General features: G+C 44.5%; 1 protein-coding gene across 6 annotated transcripts in view; it reads left to right on the top strand.

The window, feature by feature from the left end:
* The window catches only part of BEND7 (BEN domain containing 7), a 61,975-nt gene that overhangs the window by 38,584 nt on the left and 2,293 nt on the right, over positions 1-21,098 (top strand). The window contains exons 5-8 of one of the 6 annotated variants that reach the window (XR_013928848.1): positions 3,587-3,812; positions 8,496-8,615; positions 12,869-13,214; positions 16,576-16,602. Coding sequence is in view for 3 of the 6 variants with exons in the window: in XM_080391720.1 (XP_080247846.1) it covers positions 3,587-3,812; positions 8,496-8,615; positions 16,576-16,626 (397 nt within the window). In the remaining 3 variants the exon portion in view is untranslated. Of the gene's footprint in view, positions 1-3,586; positions 3,813-8,495; positions 8,616-8,879; positions 8,951-12,868; positions 13,215-16,575; positions 16,627-21,098 lie in introns of those variants that run through there. The other 5 variants (XR_013928849.1, XR_013928850.1, XM_080391722.1 and 2 more) reach the window with 5 other exon arrangements.

Here is a 21,098-nt window from a genome sequence, read left to right as displayed (position 1 = left end):
TGCCTTTCGTTGAATAGTTTACTACTAAAGGAAAGCAAGAATAAATGGGCGGTTTGCCTTCAAATTATTTTGCTGGTATACAAGTTGATTCCTATACTAAGAATATAATAGGGAAAATTAAAATAGTATTGACTCCTCCACACTGGTGCATTGGTAAGGTTCAACATTTATTTTACAGCTGTATTAGCGAAGATGATTTGTCTGCCCTAGGCACCTTGTATCATCAAGGTCATCTTAAATTGCTATCATAAGACCCAAGACCCAAGTAACAGACTAGGACAGGATACCTTCATCACCATGACAACTACATCCTGGGTTTTGATTAACATGAAGGAGAATTTTTCCCAAGTTGTAAACCCGGACTACATTTATTTATTCCTGAAAATCTTTTCTGTCACCAGACAGTTTAGAAGTAACATATTAAAAACCCACCTACATCAGAAGATTGTCAAACGTCAAATAGAGTAACTCTTGACTGTTTTGCTGGATCCAAAATTTTGAAAGTTCTGAAGGTAAAAAGCAACTTTTCATCCTTGAAGATTAACTTGAAGAACCGCCCACTATAGGAGAAGATCAGGTTCGAGGTCATCTAAAGAACCTGAAGGTGCACAAATCCATGGGACCTGATGAGATGCAGCCACAGGTCCTGAGGGAACTGGTGGATGAGGTGACGAGGCCACTATCCATCATACTTGGGAAGTCATGCCAGTCTGGTGAAGTTTCCACTGACTGAAAAAGGGGAAAATACCCCCCATTTTTAAAAAAGGAAAAAAGGAAGACCCAGGGAACTTGCAGGCTAGTCAGTCTCACGTCTGTACCCAGCAAGGTCATGGAGCAGATCCTCTGGAAACTATGCTGAGGCACGTGGAAAATAAGGACATGATTGGTGACAGCCAGCATGGCTTCACCACTAAGGGTAAATCATGCCTGACGAATTTGGTGGCCTTCTACAATGCAGTCACAGCACTGGTGGATGAGGGAAGGGCAACTGACATCGCCTTCGTGGACTTCTACAAAGTATTTGACACTGTCCTGCATGACACCCTTGTCTCTAAACTGGTGAGACGTAGATTTGATGGAGGGACCACTCGGTGGAGAAGGAATTGGCTGGGTGGTCGCAGTCAGAGAGTTGCAGTCAGTGGCTCAATGTCCAAGCACAGACCAATGACGAGTGGTTTGTCATGGTTCCTCAGGGGTCGGTATTGGGACCAGTGCCATTTTAACATTTTTGTCAGTGACATGGACACCGTGATCGAGTGCACCCTCAGCAAGTTTGCCAATGACACTGAGCTGTGCGGTGTGGTAGACATGCTGGAGGGAGAGGTTACTGTCCAGAAGGACCATGAGAGGTGAGCCCATGTGAACTTCCAGAAGTTCAAGAAGGCCAAGTGCAAGGTCCTGCATGTGGGTCGGGGCAATCCCAACAAACACAGGCTGGGCAGAGAATGTGTTGACAGCAGCCCTGAGGAGAAGGGCTTGTGGGTGTTGGCAAGAAGCTCAACATGACCCAGCAATGTGCGTTTGCAGCCCAGAAAGCCAGCTGTGCCCTGGGCTGCATCACCAGCAGCGTGGGCAGCAGGACGAGGGAGGGGATTCTGCCCTCTGCTCAGTTCTTGTGAGACCCCCCTGCAGCGCTGCGTCCAGCTCTGGGGTCCCCAACGTCAGAAGGACACGGACCTGTTGGGGTGAGCCCAGAGGAGGCCATGGAGATGCTCAGGGGGCTGGAGCCCCTCTGCTGTGAGGCCAGGCTGGGAGAGCTGGGGTGGTTCAGCCTGGAGCAGAGCCGGCTCCGGGGAGACCTTGGAGCAGCTCCCAGTACCTAAAGGGGCCGGCAAGAAAGCTGGGGAGGGACGTTTTACAGGGCCCTGCAGCGACAGGACAAGGGGGAATGGCTTTAACCTGAAAGAGGGGAGATTTAGATTGGATACTGGGAAGAAATTCTTTACTGTGAGGGCGGCGAGGCACTGGCAGAGGCTGCCCAGAGCAGCTGTGGGTGCCCCATCCCTGGGGGTGCTCAAGGCCAGGTTGGACGGGGCTGGGAGCAGCCTGGGCTGGTGGAAGGTGTCCCTGTCTGTGGCACGGGGGGTTGGAACTACATGGTCTTTAAAGTCCCTTCCCACCTAAACCATTCTATGATTCTGTGATCCAGAACAAGGTGAGAATTTTATGTGCTTTTTAGATTATTTTTTTGTTACTTTCTGCATAAATTAAGTTTTTTCATCCCAGCTTCCCAAAGCAGTGTAATCTTCAGGTTTACTGCACAATACACATGCATATCCAATGACAGTGTCTGCTTTGAAAATATTCTGCTTGCTGTTACTCTCTTGATAATTATTTTTAAAAATCCATGGGAGAAGCGTTACACAGCCAAATCCTTCTGGGATTGGCAGCCCTTTCTTCTGTCTAGACTCAAGACATTTGCAGGTGATGTGATGGGAGATGGCATTTGCTCTTGTTCTATGAACGTCTTTGAAAATCCATCACCGGTGAATGTATTTGGAGGGGGAGGGGGTTGGGTAGAGCAAACTATTAGGAGCAAGGCTGTAATGTTAGTTTATTTTCTTATATCATGACCACTGATTTTACCTCCCCTCCCTTGCCAACGTCCAGATAGTATCTTAAAAAAATTTGTTTATTTGTTATGTATCTTCATTCTGGATATATAATTATTCCGTAGAGACATCTTGTGTAAGCACTGTGCGGTAGTCACAGAAGAAAATACTGCAAAATGCTGTTCGTGTAATTTCTGATATGTACAGACAGGGGCAGCAAAAAGACTCTTGGTGAGGGGACTGCCTTGAGGGCCTTGGTCTGCTTTGGCTCACAACGTACTTGAGGCGAGACTCTTGTGAAATATGGGATGGTTTTGTTTCATCCTCTTGCCCTCCATCTCACTTTCTAGCAGTCATGTATATCCATGTGATTTACCACTGAGGCTTTTTGTGCTGAAATAAACTGTCTGTCTAAGATCATCCTCTTCTAAGGATGCATTTTGGGAATATGAGAAGGAAGGAGAAATGGATGGTCAGTAAATGCTGGCTCAAAGGGCAACCTCAAACTCATCATCTGCTTCTGCTCATGTGGGTTGTGTCTATGGTGGAAACCCTCTTGGGAAACCATGTGAAATGGGCAGGTAGCCCTGCATTTGTGCCTCTTGGAAATTCCTGGCTGCCCCACAGCATGCTTTTTCATGTCATTTGGCAATGAAATAAATCCATAAAATGGTTAGATAAATGTCCAGAAGGCATCGCATAGAGTATTGCTCTGGGATCGTCCTCTGGTTTGTACCTATTATCTGATATTGAAAGGTATCTCTTCTTTTTGTTAGCTGTACGCCTAGAAATAATGTCGGTAATTGTTAACTATTACAGTGGTTAGACATGAGTATGATTATTTGATTTGCCTTTAAGGTGCTTATTCACTGATGGGGTTTGATTTCAATGAAGTAGGCTGCTGTGGTACTGAATAGCTGGGAAAAGATCCACGGTTTGATTAAGTGATTGTAAAGTCTCACCAGATGCGTGATTGAAGTAAAATAATATCTTTGAATGCTCGTTTAATTAAAACATTTGCATTCTTTTGGTAGCCAGAAGTGCAACTTGCAGAAGGCTTTGATGTCTTCATGCCGAAATCTCAGCTGGACTCTATATTATCAAACTATACGCGCTCAGGAAGTCTGCTCTTTAGGAAGCTGGTCTGTGCATTTTTTGATGACAAGACTTTGGCTAACTCTTTACCAAATGGCAAAAGGAAAAGAGGGCTGAATGACAACCGGAAAGGACTAGACCAAAATATTGTGGGTGCAATAAAAGGTATGTTATTTGCTTTCTTTCATATGTGTAATTAGAACATATTCTCAGCTAAGGAGAATGTAAGTAAATTAGAATGTCTGACGTGTGTTAGGTCTATTAAAATATGCAGTCTTATTTTTATTCCCTTTCATTCACTTGTTAAAAATAGCTTCTACAGGGACAGCTTGTGTTAATTTTAAGCCAATGATCCCGGTTTCTGAAGTCAGGATCTAAGGTTAGAAACTCAGTGTTCGTGTAAGATTTTCCCCCCCTCCCCGGATATCAGAGATGCAAAGAAATCTTGAAAACGTAATGACAGTGTTACTGATCCTCATCAATCAAAGTTCTGAGGCTTGCACTGCATCTGACTGTGTCTGCTCTGTAAACAGTTTAGTAGCTGGACTGGGGAGAGATGGAGGAAGATAATATTGGAACTGAGATGAGTTTGATGCTTGTAAGAATGGTGGTGGTCCTTCTTTTGTGGCAGCAAATTTCTTAGTCAGTGTGAAGATCCTGTGCTGGGTGGTTTTTCTTAGTGATCACTGCTTCTAGCTTCCAGAACACGTGTACCTTGAAATTGTGTGATCACAACATATAAAGAGCTAGTATTATGCTAGAGATTCTGAACTGGATTCTGTTATTTTGAAATCTGATATAGTAGGGAAGATACCCAAGTTACCAAAAGACAAGCTGTGTTGCAAAGTAGAGCTTATTTTAGAGGCTGTGACTCGTCCTGAGGTACAGATTGCTAACTTAGGAGACATACAGCAATGAGAAGAGCTTCTGTAAGTCCATTGGCAGCAAAAGGAGGCAGGGGGAGCCTTTGGCGATCACCTCTGTGTCTGTGTTTGTCCCCTCTGCCCATGCAAGAAAGACATTGACATACTGGCTTGAGTCTAGTGGAGGGCTACCAAGACTTATGGTACTGAACCAGGTAGGTGGTGAAGTGTGTATGTCAAGTGACACATGAGGGTGGAGAGGCTGAGGGAACTGAAGAGAAGATGATTCAGGAGAAGCCATATTGTCCACAACTACTGAATGGGTTGGTGTAGAAAAATGGAAGTCAGAGTCTTCTCAGAGGAACGAGAGGCATCAGGCACATGGAAAATTCCAACATGATATAAGGAAAAGCTTTTTCAACTGAAGGGTGGTTGAACAGTGGAATAGGGGCTCAGAGGGGCTGCAGAATCTCCATCCCTGGAAATACTCAAAACTTGACTAGTCACAGTTCAGAGCATCATGACCTAGTTTGGCCATGCTTTGAGCAGCAGGCTGGACATGGACATCTCCAGAGGACCCTTTCAACCTGTGCAATTCTGCAATGAATGTATGTTGTGGCTATGTCATAGTTCTAATACATCTTACAGAGTTGCTGGCAGACTTCCTTACAGTTATTCTTAAAATTAGGTTTAAATCACAAATGCTTTTTTATACCTTCCTTTCTTGACCTCAGTAATCTGCAAAAACCCAAAATTGAATTCAATCTCTCTATGTTTCATTCTTCCTTAAAAGTTTTAATAAATAAGTTAAATGGAAGAAAAGTTAGTTCAAAATTTTTTTAAAAAAAACCCAACAACAAATGAACAAACTCTCATTTGAGCAGCACTGTGATAAAAGAAATGTTTTCTCAGTAGACACAGCAGCACTATTAAAATAGCAGTCGTCACCCACTACGGAGAGCAGTGTTTCTCAGTAGCTGAGCTCATAGCACTGGAGCAAATTCTGAGGCTTGGTTTAACCTCTTCCCTTGAGTTTCGGAGAGGAAAGGTGGGAGCTGTAGTTCTGACAGGTAAATTTCCCCTGTGATGGTACTACTAGGTATGACTGTAGTAACAGTGATCTTGACTGATGTTTACAGTATTGCCCAAATGCTCTTGCCTGAGCTCGTTGCTAAAAGCTGTGGTGGAATAAGACACCAAGGGCTAACGTCCTGTGGATTTTTCCTCAGCCTGGCTCCAATAGCACCCTTCTTCCCTCCAAAGAGCTAAGCTATCAGACACTGTGGTTTCATTTATTCCAAGAAATAACTGAGCCAGTATGAAATCTCCACAAGAACAACGTCATGTTGTTTGCGTTATTATCATTAGGACATTCCTCTACCACGTGCCCAGATATCCTTCGGTGGCAATTTTAGTCTTTTTCTATGACAGAGATACAGAAGTGGAGAAAAGGCTACATTCATGACAAAAACAAGCAGAGAACTTAAAGGACCAACTGTTTGCTTGAAAATCACTCTTCCTGTCTGAAAACATTTTAACCGCTGCCCTTACAAGTAATTTAATGCTTCTGCAACAGTATGATTAGCCGGGGAGAAATTCTTTCTTTTGGCTTTGGGTATTCAGTGGCACTTGCTGAATCAGTTGCAGTGTTTCTCCTGGGCAGTCAGTTTCCCTTGGGAGTCACATCAATCTTTCACTCAGAACTGGGGGGAAAAAGATGAAAAGAAAAAGATCAGAAGCAGTAAGTTTTTTCCTCTGTGTCATTGACTAGAAGTCCAGCCAGTGAAGTCCTTCTCTGCAGAAGTCAACGAGCTGTGTTCAGATGTAAGTGTGATGTGGCCCTCAGGGATCCATGCTGGGACCAATACTATTTAGTAGTTTCATCAGTGATGTAGTGGTTTCTAGCACACACTCACCAAACCTGCAGATGACACCAAGTTGAGCGGATTTGCTGGAGGCTGGGAGAGCTGGGGTTGTTCAGCCTGGAGGAGAGAAGGCTCCGGGGAGACCTTACTGCAGCTTTTTGATATATAAAGGGGGCTTATGAGAAAGGCATCTTATGAGAGAGACATTTTACCAAAGCCTGTAGTGACAGGGCAAGGGGCAGCAGTTTTACACTGAAAGAGGGTAGGTTTAAATTGGGTATTAGGAAGACTGTTTGTTTTGTTGTTTGGGGGGGTGGGGGGGTGGGTAATGATGGTGAGGGTGGTGAGGCATTGGCACAGGTTGCCCAGAGAAGTTGTGGCTGCCTCAGCACTGGAAATGTTCAAGGTCAGCTTGAGCATCCTGATCTAGCAGAAGATGTCCTTGCCCGTGGCAGGGGCTTGGACTAGATGATTTTGAAAAGACCCTTTCAACCCAAACTAGTCTATGATTCTGTGACAGAGAAATTGTTAGCACCATACAGCTCAGGTGAAATAGAAAGGAGAGGTCCCACTTTCTCCTGCCTCATTCCTGTTGCATTCCCATTCCTTTTTGCCCACGTTGGTTTTCCCTAACCACACATTGAGCGATCAAAGCTACTTTGACTTTAATTCAAGAGAAGAACAAGCAGGTTAGAGAAGGAAGTTAATGTCTTGACTCAGGCTGCCAGACTCTGGCTTTCTGTGCAGGCAGCAGCAGGCAGGTGCCATAATTCCTGCAGCAGGCACTTGCAGTGGGTGGCCTGGGTACAGCCTAGTGTCACAGATTGTCCCCAGGCCCTGGTCACAAGCAGGAGCTGCACTGGAGTGTTTGAAGTAGGAGTCTTAAGTCATGGCTCAGGTTCCTGTTGTCGGGTACCATATGGATTCAGAAGGGAAAGGCTATTTTTACTTTCAGAGAGACCATATTGTTGTAAATCGGACACTGGCAATGTGTGGGGCTGCACTGGCTTCTGTGGGAAGCCCTTGGAGTTGGTCTGATAGCCTTGCTTAGCAGCCTGCAGGGGAGAGTATTGCCTTCCGGGCAATGGTTCTGCAATGTTGTTAACATGGAAAGAGTTTCAGAGGGTGTGATTGCTTTCGGTCCCCTTATACTTAGCAGCTAGTGCCGTTCCAGAAGCGTGTGTGTACTGAAATTGTCGTTTTTGTGTTGCATGCTTCCCCATCCCATTTGTGTGGCATTTGTTCTCAAGGATTACAGACTCCTTGAGCTGGGACCAGTTTTCTTTTTTTGTTTGCCGTCTGTAACTGGACAGTCGGCTCTGAGACCTCTGACTGAGACCACAATGGCAATACTAACAGTGATAATATTTTTTCTTCTCTTGTTTAATTTTGCACACTTCTCAGTCATGTGATGAAAATCAATTGCATCAGTTTCACTCCATTTATAATTTTGTCTTTTTGGTATAGCATTGTTAGGTTTGCTGTAAATATGGAATTAAAGGTAACATTGACCTTCTACATACTATTTTAACTAAATGCAAAATTGGACCTGTAGGGTACTTCCTTTTTCTCAATGATGGCTTATTTTTTTCTAGTACCTTTATAAAAATCTGTTCCTTCTGGTTCAGCAGTATGAGAACTGTAGATGTTTCCACAGTGGCAGGACTTCTGTCTTTCATCAGTTTGCCTGCAGCCTTAGCAACCTGACCAAGAGGCCACCGAATGACCAGATCTTCAGCTCTCTACTGTACCATATGGAAGGCAGCATTTATAAGTGCTTGCCACATCTGGAGGCTCAGTTCAGCGTACACTGTTATTTTTCTCTGATGTTTTTGTGTGAAAGTCATAAATGGAAAATGTCAGGTATAGACTGTTTGTCTGGGATAGGCTTTCCTAAGTAGTGACTATGGTATTACTGTGACATTTATACACACAAATGACTTCTGAAGGATAAACTTGCGAAACACAGAGTTAGACTCTGTTCTCATAATCCTAGATTTGGCCATTTAAATGCTTTTTCATAAGTGGATAATTTGATATATTTTGTTTATAATCCTCTCCAGTCTCCTTTTCTCCATTCTGGTGGCACATTTCAAAAAGATGGTATCTTTTCATTTCAGTCTTTACAGAAAAATACTGCACTGCTAACCATGTGGATAAACTTCCTGGTCCTAGGGACTGGGTCCAGATTCTTCAGGATCAAATTAAACTTGCAAGAAGACGATTAAAAAGAGGCTCAGGTATGTATAAAAATGTAAGGAACAACATGTGATTGCCAGATTAAAAGCTTAGAGCCTTTGTATCCACCGAAGTGGTTTTGTTGTTAGCTGTAAAGTTGTACATGTTCACTCTATGAAAATTAGAACTCTTAAGATTTTAGCAGGTTTCTGCGTAAAGTTCAGTGTTTCCTTGTGTTTGGTATGGTAGCAAGTTTAGGAGCTGTCCTTGCAGCCAAGTTAACTTTGAGTCTTTCTCAAATGTTGTCTCCAACCCCTTTCCACTAGCACCCAAACTCTTCTTCCCAGAGTTTGATGAAATTTGAGCCCGAAGCTAGCTGATCCATTTGGGATTGCAGGTAGACTTTTTAAATTCTCTGTTATTTGGTCTGACACGCCACTCACTGTACTGTTAAGACATAACTCAGATGACCTTCCCCTCTACACTCTATGTGTCTGGAAGGATAGATGAGTTTTCTCCTGTTCCTTGTGAAAGAATCAGCATCACTGTAGCAAAACAAACCCAAACCACCACCCACCCTGGTTGTGCTAGCAAGGTACTGCAGTACATGGGAGGGAGATTGCCAGCAGTGAGTAACAGGTAATGTAAGTAGGGTTTTGCAGCAAAGCTGCTCAACGTTGGGGATAACCTGCATGCTGGGGGCTGGGACCAGCCTATGGTGAAGGCTCAGCGCTAAGCTTTCACCCCGACAGCACGCAGCTGGTGAGCTCTCAGCTCCAGCAACTAACAGCAACATGGTGTCTCAAAAGCCCTGGTAGAATTTGTGAGAAAGCAGTATCACTGATGAAGAGATGTGTAATTACTTTATAAACCTTAACTAGTCTCCTTCCCATCCTCATGCCTCCCATCCTACAAGGGGCTTTCTTTGTACCAGACTTCACTTACTCTTCCTCATCCTAGTGTTTTCTTAAGGCTCCCTTGTGGTCTTAGTTCTTGCCCATCATTCCCTCAGAGCATCTGACACCATTGTCTGAGGCACATCACTGGTGTCAACATCCTTAAACACAGTCCTTCACTGTTACCGTGTTTAGCTGCCTGCCTTCTCCCCTTTTCCCTTCTGCCCATCACCACAATTAAGTGCCTGTTAGCATCCGTGGGTCGACAGGATGGGAAACCTGATGGCTCTGCAGGGGATGCTGGTGGTCCCAGTGGCTGGGGGGGGGGGGGGGGGGGCGGGGCGGGGAATGTGAGTGAGGCCACAGGAAATGTCCTCTCTAGCTCCCTGTCTCAGAGAGCCGACGTTTTCTGTCCAAAGCTGTGTCTTTGAAATGCACACTTAGACTGGCATCTGAAATCATTCTCCACAATGTTATTAATGCCAGGAGGGAAAAGCGCAAGACCGAGGAAAATGAGAAACACCCAGAGACAGAAATAACACAGGGGGAGGAAAAAAGTGCAGATTATTCATAGCATAAGCTTCCCTGAGTAGAGAAGAAAAAAACCAGTAGCAATGGAAAAGGTTTCTTGTGCATGTTGGGGGAGGGAAGAGAGAGGGATACAAGATAATCTTGTTAAAGACAGCATCAGATTACTGGTGTTGTACAACAGGACTGCTTCTGCCCCTCCCGAGGCTGCCTGTACCCCCCCAGGACAGGGGGGTGGAAGTGGGATGCCAGGCTTCCATAAGGTGAAGAGTGCAGTGTGGGATGCGGGGAGCAGAGGGTCCTTCGGCTGTCTGCAGAAGATCCCTCGGGAAAGAGGATTGACCTAATTTTGTTTTGATTTTTATTTTCTTTCATCCTTTTTTATTTGCTTTTCTTCGTGCCTCTGCAGGATATTAATTAAAATGACAATGACTTTCAGCTTTTGCCTTTCAAATGGGGCCACCTCCATCTCTGGTCCTTTCTCAGGATGGCAGAATCTAAGCAGAGGATATTGTCTTTAGAGACAAGACTAGCAAGACTATGCAGAAAAATAAGTGAAGCTGAGTATAGTGTGACTGAATAAGACAGACTCCAATATCTGTCCCTGCCTGCAGAGGGAAGGTAACTCATTAAGCGGTATGTGGATGAGTAGTGAGCAGCAGTGTACCTAGCAGCCCCTCGGGTTGATTTGCTGAAAAAACGTACACACTACCTAGACTGGTAGAAAAGCTCTATTTTTGGTGGTGTTTAGTTTACTGGCCATTCCCTGAAGTGCACTGGTTTCTCTCTGACACAAGGCCACAGGCAGACATGCTCTTTTCAGTCTAGCAGGAGTGATTGAACACACCACTGTGGCCACCCGCACCTTCCTGTCTGCCTCCATCTCATCTCCTCTGGTGGCTTAAGCGAACCCAACCTGGCCTTGCACTGAAGCAGATGAGAATCTTCCACAGCCTTTGTGACAGCAAAGCAGTGGATAGCAGCAGAGAGGCAGGAGCAGACAGCTGGTTGCACTAACATCTTCATCTTGTTGAAATAAGATTTGTTAGTACTTCTGTGTTACGACGGTGAGCTTTTGATATGAGGGATGTAGAGCTGGTCAGGTGACAGATCCATCTAGTCTCACATTTTGTTTCCAACGATGGCTGTTAGCAGATACCTTGGGGACGTTGATAGGGCTGAGGGAAGGATGCTCTGATGTTTGCTAGCATAGTCTCACAGCCCTCAGCAGCTTTATCCTGATATAACACTGCTTGCACGGGAGCTATGCACATTTTAACTATTCATTGTGAAGCCGTACCAAAACTGTTAAAGCTGTTGGTAACTTAGAAAAGACCAAAATAGGCAGGTGTGGAGCGAGGTTTGATCTGCTGTGTGGAGAAGGTGTCCCAGGACTTTACTTTGCGAAACTTAGCTTTTAAGAATCCAAAAACTATGGGAATTGTAGCCACTGGGATTTGGGACTCATCACTCTTCCAGCTGAGCTCTTGAGCTCTTCCAGTCCATGCGTGGCTGGTGGTGCAGAGGCTGAGCCCTCCAGAGCAAGTGTCCTCATCTCTGTACTCCCAGGTCATTTGCTTCTCATTTTGTCTCCGCTTGCCCACTGAAAATGCCCGCTAAGTTGTGGGTGTAGACTGAGGTGCCCAAAGAACAATCTGAGCCAGTGGTAAGCCACATTCACCTGAGACCTTCTGAACCAATGTGTCTCCCTGCTGCCTGGTGGCACTGATGTATCTGCATTGGTTTCTGGTTTGTCGTGACGCACAGGCTTTATATGGAGAGAGCTTAGCATGATCCATTTGTCTTACAGAAGCCACAACACAACTTTTTAGTCACCACTGAGTTGGGCTAAATTTGAACAGCAGAAATATTTAAGAGAGGAGGGGCAGGCTTTCCATCCTGCTTGCCTTCCCCTGAGCCATTTAGTACATCCTCTTGATTAGTTTTTCATTTCAAACCAGTCAGTAAGACACTGCATTCTTGAGCAGCCCTCTCTGCTTTATCCTGCGAAACATTATTTCAGCCTGATAACGTAAATCCTGCTGTAGCTTTCAGTGATATTAATAATTTCAGAGAATTCCAGCAAACAACTGGGGTGGATCTGCTTTTCATACCCCTTTCTATAAGGGCATACTCTCCTGAGTGTTCCCAAATTAAATGAAATCATGATCACTGGATCATAGAAGCTGCCCACCTTCAACCTTATTTATCATGCTTGGCTCATCTCCTAGAATTAGGGATAGAAAAGCTCCCTACTTGGAAAGCTAATCAAAAAAACACTTAAAAATTCTGCTTTCTAGAAAATAGTTCCCCTGTGTAGATTTTGAAAGGTTGTTATCCTAAGCCAAATAAAAATTCATTTAAGTTCTGACTCAGTGACAATATTTTTCATAGCTGGAAATATTCTTTTTTTTTTAATTTATTTATTTTGCTTTGGCTTTTTCTTAGTTCTTTTAGATTATTGCCTGAGATCTGAGACTTGGGTAGGTTTTTTTTATTTGTTAGATCTGAGAATAAAGCTGTCACTGCCATTAAATTTTTATTGGCCTTGTTCAATCTTTTCAAAATTTCACAAGTTGGCTGTTACGAAGGGGAGAAGAGACTGCGAGGTTAATGTTACAAACAGATGTTATAATTAAAATTAAAGAGTATGATAATATTCCTCAGCCTTGACTACTGGTCCCATTTCATGCTAACAGTACAGCATACTGGGGCACGGCTTCGTACTGCCAGGTCTGTCTTCTCCCAGCAGAGAAGCTGAACGTTTTTGGTTGCTGGCATGGGATGCAAAGTGGCCCCAGAAGGGAAGAAGTCAAAAGAAAAGGCATGTGCATAGATTTCCTCTCTTAAAGCAGCATGAATTACAATGCAAATTGTCTTGTAATTTACAGCGGTGGGTTTCCCATGGCGTGGTCTCTTCACCCTACAAAAGAGAATACGAGTAGATGGCTGGTGGCCTTGCCAGCAGCAGCACAGAGGGAGACAATCGACCATTAGCGCAGAGATCTTGAAACAGGCAAAATCAGAAGGAACCGACTCGCTGTTCATGTCACCTCTGTGCCAGACATAGCATCCGAAGCCTTTTGATTACTAAACTCTCCATCCATTAATAAGCGGTAGGTCAGGGGCCACACATCTCTCGCAGGAAGTTCTTCCTCCCTTTTTATGTTTTGAAGAGCCTGTAAGCCATGATTCTGTGGCAGCTGTCCATTGCATCGACAGGAAAGCTGATCCTGGGTGAGTAATACTCCCGAAGCACACAGGGTAAGAGTTGTTCATGCAGAGTGGTTGCCTTGTGCGTAACGTGGAGGCTTTTGATTGTCTTACTCCATAAAGGAAAATACGGCAGTGTTAGAAAACATGCTGAAATTTTTCAGGCAGGATTAATTTAAAAAAATTACATGCTGTGACGCTTCATCCTTGAATTGTTGTTCAAAATTAACATTACCTTGTTGCAGTGTAAAGTAGTGGGAACGAAAGAAGAAAAAATGCTTACCCTTTTTCTGGAAATATGCCTTTTCTCCCACGTCCGTGTTCAGACTGCTGCTCCCATTGTTCCCTATGACAGGTTTTTTGCTTTCTGTTTCTCTTCATCCTTCTGATTTCCCTGGTTCATTTTTGATACAATACCTACGCAGCACAAGAAATCAGGTTGTTTGTTTGCTTTGCAATACACACAGGGTAAGGAAAGATGTAGGATGCAAGTCCAACATGTGGTGTGGTGCTTTTGTGGCCACTGTCTTAGACAAAGACAGCAAGACTGAAATGAGTAACCGCTGTGTTCATCTTCCCAGCCCTAAACATACCTGTACTGCTGTCCAAGGAGCAAACCAACAGGTGTACACTCAACAGACAAACATGTGCATCAGAGGCTAAACAATATTTTTTTGGGAGGTGGGTGGGAAATTCTAAGGAAACGACTACCAGGATTGTTTTGCAAGAGCTACTGAGCTCTATCTAAGCACAGGACAGAAAAGAGGCTCCAAATTCCCACAGCAGGATCTGTTCCTTCTTGCCCTGGCTTGCAGGCTGGCTCAAGACGAGTAGTTCGGCTGGCAGTCTCTGGGTGCGGTTGTTGAAGGCAAACTTTCTTTCCTGCTTGGAATGACATGTGAGAAGCTGGTGGGATTTACATCCGTGTTAGGAGGGCAAGGTGTTTGTCATGTTTTTGTGTCATACTTCACCTGGAGCTGCGGTTACACATCCAGTTTCATAAAACAAATTCAGGCAGCTACTGAGAAGAGTGAGTAGGCTCTCCGGGCATCTGCCATGCTCCCACTCCCTTTCTGGCTCTGGCACAAGCATTCATGTGGCAATGTTGTCAGTTTTTAACTAGATCTGATCTTGGTGACCATATAAACGTTTGTGCTGGCATGAGGAACAGGATTGGAACAATTGGTGGAGAGCTGGAACCTCATCTGTCAGTCTTGCACCAGAATAAAATGACCAGGTAGCTTTGTTACTGAGCTGCTTCTGCAAAGTTGGAGACTCAAGTCTTCTGAAAGCGAGGTCCTTCCTAGCTCCCGTTCGTTTCTTTTTGTATTACTGCCTTCCTCAGAGTTCAGTTTTAGCCAGGTGTAAGAACAACCATTAGGGAGGAAGGTAACTACATCTCTAGACCTACTTCTAGAGTTGTGGCTGAGATTTCCAGAAAACCTGTTGCTTGAGTGGGCAGCCCAGCTGGCACCAGCCCTGGTATGGCTAGAGGGAGAACGTTCCAGCCCATGGCCAGCACTCAGATCTGGCTTCCCCTGTGTTCATAGTTTGGGTCCCTGCAACCCAAGGGGCCGGTTACAGCTTTGTCTCTTGTATGCTGAGTAGCTGCGCTGCTGAATCGCTTGGTGCAGGTAGTTCTTCATGATGTAACTAGAGGCTAGCCTCAGACTGTCACTCCAGACTTTTTAAGGTGTGTGTATCCTGGCGGCTGTTTCTCAGCTGCTCATTTTGCCGCGCTGTCTCCTCCCTTGGACATCCAGTCCTTCCACCACCGGGTGTCCTGGTCCAGGTTCAAACCAGCCTAGGTAACCTATTCCCATTTACTGTGCCCCCCGGTCCTTCCAAAATTCAAAATTTTTGCAGTAAGCTGTGGCAAGCACTTGATTTGTTTCTGGTCAGTGTGCCACCTTCTCACAGAAAGTGGAAAAAAGTAAATGAGTCAAGGCAAAGGGTCACTTGCAGGTCTGTGCTGTGTACTTGTCAGGGCTTTGCATTTGAACCTTCTGTGGGAGGAAAGCTGCTTAGTGCTAGGGGGGTTAGTTTGTTTCTGTTTTCTTTAATTCAGTTAATTTCGCAGAACTGAGTAGAGAGTATATAGCTAAAAACTAAACTGACATCCACGCACGTGGGAGGTGGAGCAGCCTCTTGGTCCAGGGACAGATAGCCAAGGGTGATGGATCTCTGTGAGGAAACTAATGTAGATCAGGAGCTGGGTTCTTCTTACATATCATCGTAAAGGCAAGAACTCAATATCCTCATGTGTAGAGCCATGATGAAGATGACAAGGACAGTCAGCCTCGTTTCAAGTGGGAGCTGAACTAAGTTGCTCAGTGCATCTGTAACCTTGATTGGGTTTGGTCCCTATGGATATCGTGCAGTGAATGAACGTGAGCAGATGTATGTCCACCACAGTGACTCTGAACAATGTAATGGGCTGGTCCTTTATGACCACACCGAGTTTGCTAAAGTGCTCTCAAAGATCTCATTGTGTTGTAAAGGCTTTAAATATGCTGAAGTGCCAGAAGACAAAGGTAGTAAGATTTTGAATAGGGCTTGTGAGGTTAGGCACCGATTTCCTGTTACTCACCTGTAACTTACTCGAGGTTCACATGCACACTGCAGGGTACTGCAGCCCGACAAGTCACTGCACATCTGCTGAGCCAAATTAGCTATTTATCTTTTATTTATCAGCGCATACCCTTGGCCTGTGGCAAATACGAGATGAACAAATTAGGCTTTTGGCCTTCCTTCACCGTGGGCTAAATTGAGTCAAATGATCTTGCATAAGCTGTGGGTTGAAAGCACGTGTGTGTGCATACACGGTAATGGCCTGTGTACCTGCGTGCTTCTGTGCTTTTTAAATTACACTGGGTGCCCACCTGCATCTTTGAAGACATTTTACGCTCGTAAATCTGTCCCCCGCAAAACGAGCTTGCCTGTGGTGATGAGAATTTGGGTGCAGAGATGCAGGTATTCAGCTTTTCCCCGGCGGCGGTGGCAGTGAATGGCAGCTGGCGGAGGGTGGGGTACCAGCCTGAGAGGCTCTTCCTCCCAGGCCTGCTGGGGGCTTTTCCTAGCTGATTTTATCAAATGATTGCAACTCCTTTTATCATGCGGATATCCTGATACCTTAAAAAGAGCAAGTGTTACTCCATCCCCTTGCTGGCACAACTGCTGCTTAATACTCGACTCCCTCTTCTAAGTTTGCATTTTTATTGTATGACCTTTTCCTCCAAGCAGTGAGTTTTTAACTGAGCAATAGCAAATTGCAGCTGAGGAAAGTAGATAGAAAATGCAAAATCACTCTACAGTATGTAGCTTTTTAATCGCATTCCTGTGTTCAGTAAAAGTAATGAGATTTCTTGTTTATATTTGTAATCAGCAGAGGCAACTGACTGTGATGAGAAGCCGGACATTTCTCTACTACAAACAGGTAAAATGCATTAAAATTTTTATCAGCTTCCAATGTGCATTTGTTTATTTATGGCACAGAAGCAGTTTTCAATAATCCTGGTGTGCCATATACAGTCAGGTAATTGCACACAGGACCCAGCTATCTTAAGTTTTGAATGGCCTGTACTAAAAAGCAAGTGCATCAGAATCTCACAATTTTCCCCTCTATTTCATATTCATAAAACCTCAAGGTTCATGGTAGCAGCTAAGCTAATAAGGCCAGTAAGTTACCCTTCTTATGCCAGATAGGGAATTGTGCTCATCCCTGTTTTTTCTGGGACTTTTTTTGAATCCTTAATGGCGCTATTGGTAGGGGCAAACACAACAAATTGTATTGTAGCATCTGTTCAGTTGTCCAAAGTTAGCAATAATATCTTGGGTCCACAAGAGGATTGCAGGGATCCTCACATGCTAGTTAAGTGCTGGTTTACTTTTTCTGTAAGTGCAGCCACCCTGCCTTAAAAGCCTGACAGTTGCTGAACATCAGTTTAGCAATGCAGCTGTGGGGACTAGGAAATAAGATTTTTGGCACCCTGTTGAACATGGTCTTGAAAGCATGTTCAGGCTGAGACTGAAATTTGAAGCACCCTGTCATTAAGAGTCAGTCCATCAATAGGTGCCTTGGTGGCAGGAGCTGCCATCCTCTGAAAATCCAGCAGGGCCAGAGTCTGGGGAGGTGGTCATTCCCCTGCAGTGCAGTCGTTTCCCTGTCATTTCACCAAGATGCTGGCTGTTATCCCCAAAGCCAATTCAACGGGAGGGAAGGTCTTGAGCAGACAAATAAGGTCATGGATTATGGTGCCTTTTTATCATATACCTAAGGTGCAACAGCAGAGGGTGGTTGTGGATCACCAATGCTGTTGCTCTGAAGAACAGGATGGGGCTGATGCTGGGTTGCTGAGCATGTGGCACAGTATCTGGAGGCTATGGGGTGGATGGGAGAGCACTAGTACCATTGCAGCATCTGTCTGTTGTGCAAGGGCTTCCCAGTCTCTCTTGCGTAAGGGCCGGAGAAGGAGCTTGCACACACCGCTGCTGTGTGCCGGCGCAGCAGATGCCAGCCATGGAGCGCTGTTGTTGAAATCCCGCTGTCGGAGCACGTGCAGTTACTAAGGAGTAGGACCAGCGAAGCAGTTGGGAGGACAAGCAGCTATAGTCTTGTTCTGGCATGGACCCAGTGGGGGCTGGGAGCACGCGCTGGCTGGGAGCTGCTGTGCTGCTTTCTTGGCCAGCCGCTGGATGATGTTTCAGGGTACGGTTGTGATAATAGATGCAGGAAGCTCTGGTTTGAAAGGTCTCTTCCAAGTGACATCCTGTTCGTTTCTTTTATCAGGGAGGGCAGCAATTCCATTGCAAGAGGACACTCATAAAGGTTGCTAATGCGACGTAGTGTTATCTTTTCATTGATAATTAATTGTATTAAGGAGCAGAATTATCGGATTGCTGTGCTTTTCTTTGAGCACAGTTTCTGTAGTTGCTACTTGCATTGTACATCATTGTTGGAAGCGGTGTGCTGAGATGGTTGTGGTAGGGACAACTCCCTTTCCACTCCACAGCAGATCACCATTGCGGTCTGCTTGCTGGTACACCTTTGAGCATCCATGCATGCAGTTTTTGAGCCGAAATACCTGTTTGCAATGTATACTTCTTTGTACTATCTGTGGAAGGATGCCTAAATAAACCACACTGCAGTTTGCGTTGGTGGGGGAGGTGATGCTCACAGGCTGTAAGCCAAGAGTTTGACTCACACCCATTATTAGATGTGTGTGAGTGCCTCTTTATAGTACGTATCCATGTAATATCATAGTGTTCTTGGAAGCAAATGATTTAAAGTGATATACAGACAGTATAATGACAGTAATTATGACAGAGAACCAAACTACAGATGCTTTCTATCAAGAAGTGTAGCAAAAGAGGTGGGATACAACTTTTACAGAAGCGTTTCCCTGTCTTAGTACGACTAGTTTTATAAAGGGGTATTTCTGACAGGTTCTTTAAAGAGAGCTTTCATGCGATTTATTCAGCCTGTCTTCTCTGTTTAGCTTGAAAAACCTTTGGGGAGGAGTCCCCCTGACTGCGTGTTTGTACAGTGCCTGCGCAATGGGCCTCGGTTGCAGGTGACAGCTAGTATCAGCTAAATCACGGCCTCAAGCTGCGCCAGGTGAGGTTTAGATTGGACACAAGAAAAAATTTCTTCACCAAAAGGGTTGTCAAGTCCTGGAACAGGCTGCCCAGGGAAGGGCTTGAGTCACCATCCCTGGAGAGATTGAAAAGACATGTTGACATGGCCCTTAAGGACATAGGTTAGTGGTGGGCTTGGCAGTGCTGGGTTAACAATTGGACTAGACGGTCTTAAGGGTCTTGTCCAGCCTAAATGATTCTGTGACCAGTGGTTAACCTGGTGTGTTGGCAGAGTAAAACCAGACTGAATCAGATTGCTTGAGATGGGGGGGTCTTGCAGGAGATTGTGTGGGGAGAAGAGGTCGAGTATGGAAGCTATCTATGACAGACATCAGGTGGTTGCTCTCTTGGTCTTTTTAAATTTTTGAATTGAACAAATTTTCAAAGCAAAAGCACCCAGAGTGAACGATTTGAATCAGCAGTTAAGTGTTGGTGCCAAAAACCAAGGGAAAACTCAGATGCCTTGTCTCTGCCTTTCCTGCTCAGTCAGTTGTGCCTGTGACACCGGCGATGTTAGGAGCAAGATCAGGGTATGCGTGGACTGGTGATGCTGACATGCATCTTTGGATCACAGCCTGCGGCTGGCACTTTGTTTGAGACACCTCCATCAGAAGTGTGGCTGCTCTCAGCTCCTCATCACTGGTGGGAGAGAAGGTTCAGATCAGTTAAGGTTGTGTTTGGAGGTGTCTCTTCTCTGGTGCTGGCAGGACTGGGTGCTGAGCACGGTTGGTTGGCGTAGGTGCCTACAGCCAGGTTTGAACCTGCTCCCGCTGTGTCCACGGTAAGCACAGTCCTGGACTTTGAGGAAAGCAGGGGATGTTTTGTTTTCAAAGCCCTCTTTTGGAACTCAAAAGCCTTGTAGAAAAATGGAACTGATGTATCCTTATAAAACTAAGGAAGACATTTTTGCCCAATTATATTTTAGCACTTCTGAGCAGAAATCATGCTCCCATTTTAAAATTGCCCTCAATGCTAAGAGGGCCTTTGCTTTAAAAGCTGTTGATTGAAGGGTGTTTAAAGTAAATTGGAAGAACTGTGACAATTAAACTTGCTGGGAACTTTGGTGCATTGACAGATAAATCTCAAGAAAATACTAGAAGAATTGTCTTTTAAAAATGTTACCAAAGCTTGGTCTTCCACAGTTCCAGCTTTTGCACCTAGCAAAAGCTGGAGGCTGTGTCCAGAGCTGAGCTGAGACAGATCGGGCAGCTCCAGTGGTAATTATCTTGAACTGAGTGGAAAGACTGATCAGTTCCTTGGTGATACAGGCACCTGGAAGGTGTGAGATAGGTCTTTATCAAGATGTAGATGTGACACCTTTGGGAGTTTTTCTGGCTAAGTTGCTGTTACAAAAACACTTATTTTTGCCTACGATTTACATGAAGCACCTGGATTTTGTGTTTTAAAAGAAAAACCAGAGGAAGGCATAACCCTAAGTTCTGCAAGTGGAAATAAGTGTCAGCCAGCTGCAACACCCTTTTCTTGAATCCTTGTCTTGAAAATTGGGTTTGAAAGATATATACAGCCCCGGACCGTGAGAGAGCCCTCCTTAAAGCCATGCTTTGGACCACAGCTGTGCTGAGATTTTCTATCGTTTCTCCACACTGGGGTTAATTTCAAGATGAGAAAAAATTTTGATATCCCTAGAAGAAGCCGAAACACTAACAACCCAGTCGTCAGGTCCAGAGGTGATACAGCTTTGTGAAAAGATGAGAGCAATCTCTTAGCAAAAAAACAGATGATAAGAAAACAGCAACGATCCAATTCTATATAGGTTGTCTCCTTTTCTCTTGAAATACATTTTCAAGAAAATGAAACTTCAAAAAAAAAAAATCTTTTCGAAACCTTAAATATAAATCCTTTATTGTAATACAAATCTTTATCCTTTCAATGCATGATTGTATGAGTCTTCCCTTTTCATTGGGTCGTATTTGCCTCTCAGGCTGATTGATGTCTGTCTCCTATTTGCCCTGTGTTCTTAGCGTTCTCGTTGTAATTCTTCTGTCCATCTTTCATTGTTCTGTTTAGAAAAAGCACGTTCTTAAAGTGCTTTAAGAAAGATGGGTTATAATCATACTGTGCACCTTTTTATATGTTTTATATATATATATATAAATAAATATATATATATCCTCCCGTATGCATTTAGACTGCTGTGGAGTGGTGGGGTGGTTAGTTGTTTTTTTTCCAAAGAAGATCCCACAGTATGTACTGTAGGTTTAAAATTCATGTGGTGCTTTTTTCATTTCTTCAGAACCATAACTTCAAAGG

The sequence above is a fragment of the Falco punctatus genome (assembly GCF_963210335.1).
Source record: "Falco punctatus genome assembly, chromosome: 6".
In the NCBI taxonomy this organism is placed as follows: Eukaryota; Metazoa; Chordata; class Aves; order Falconiformes; family Falconidae; genus Falco; species Falco punctatus.
Note: the sequence above shows the minus strand (reverse complement) of the source record. Positions and strands in the feature narration are given on the sequence as shown.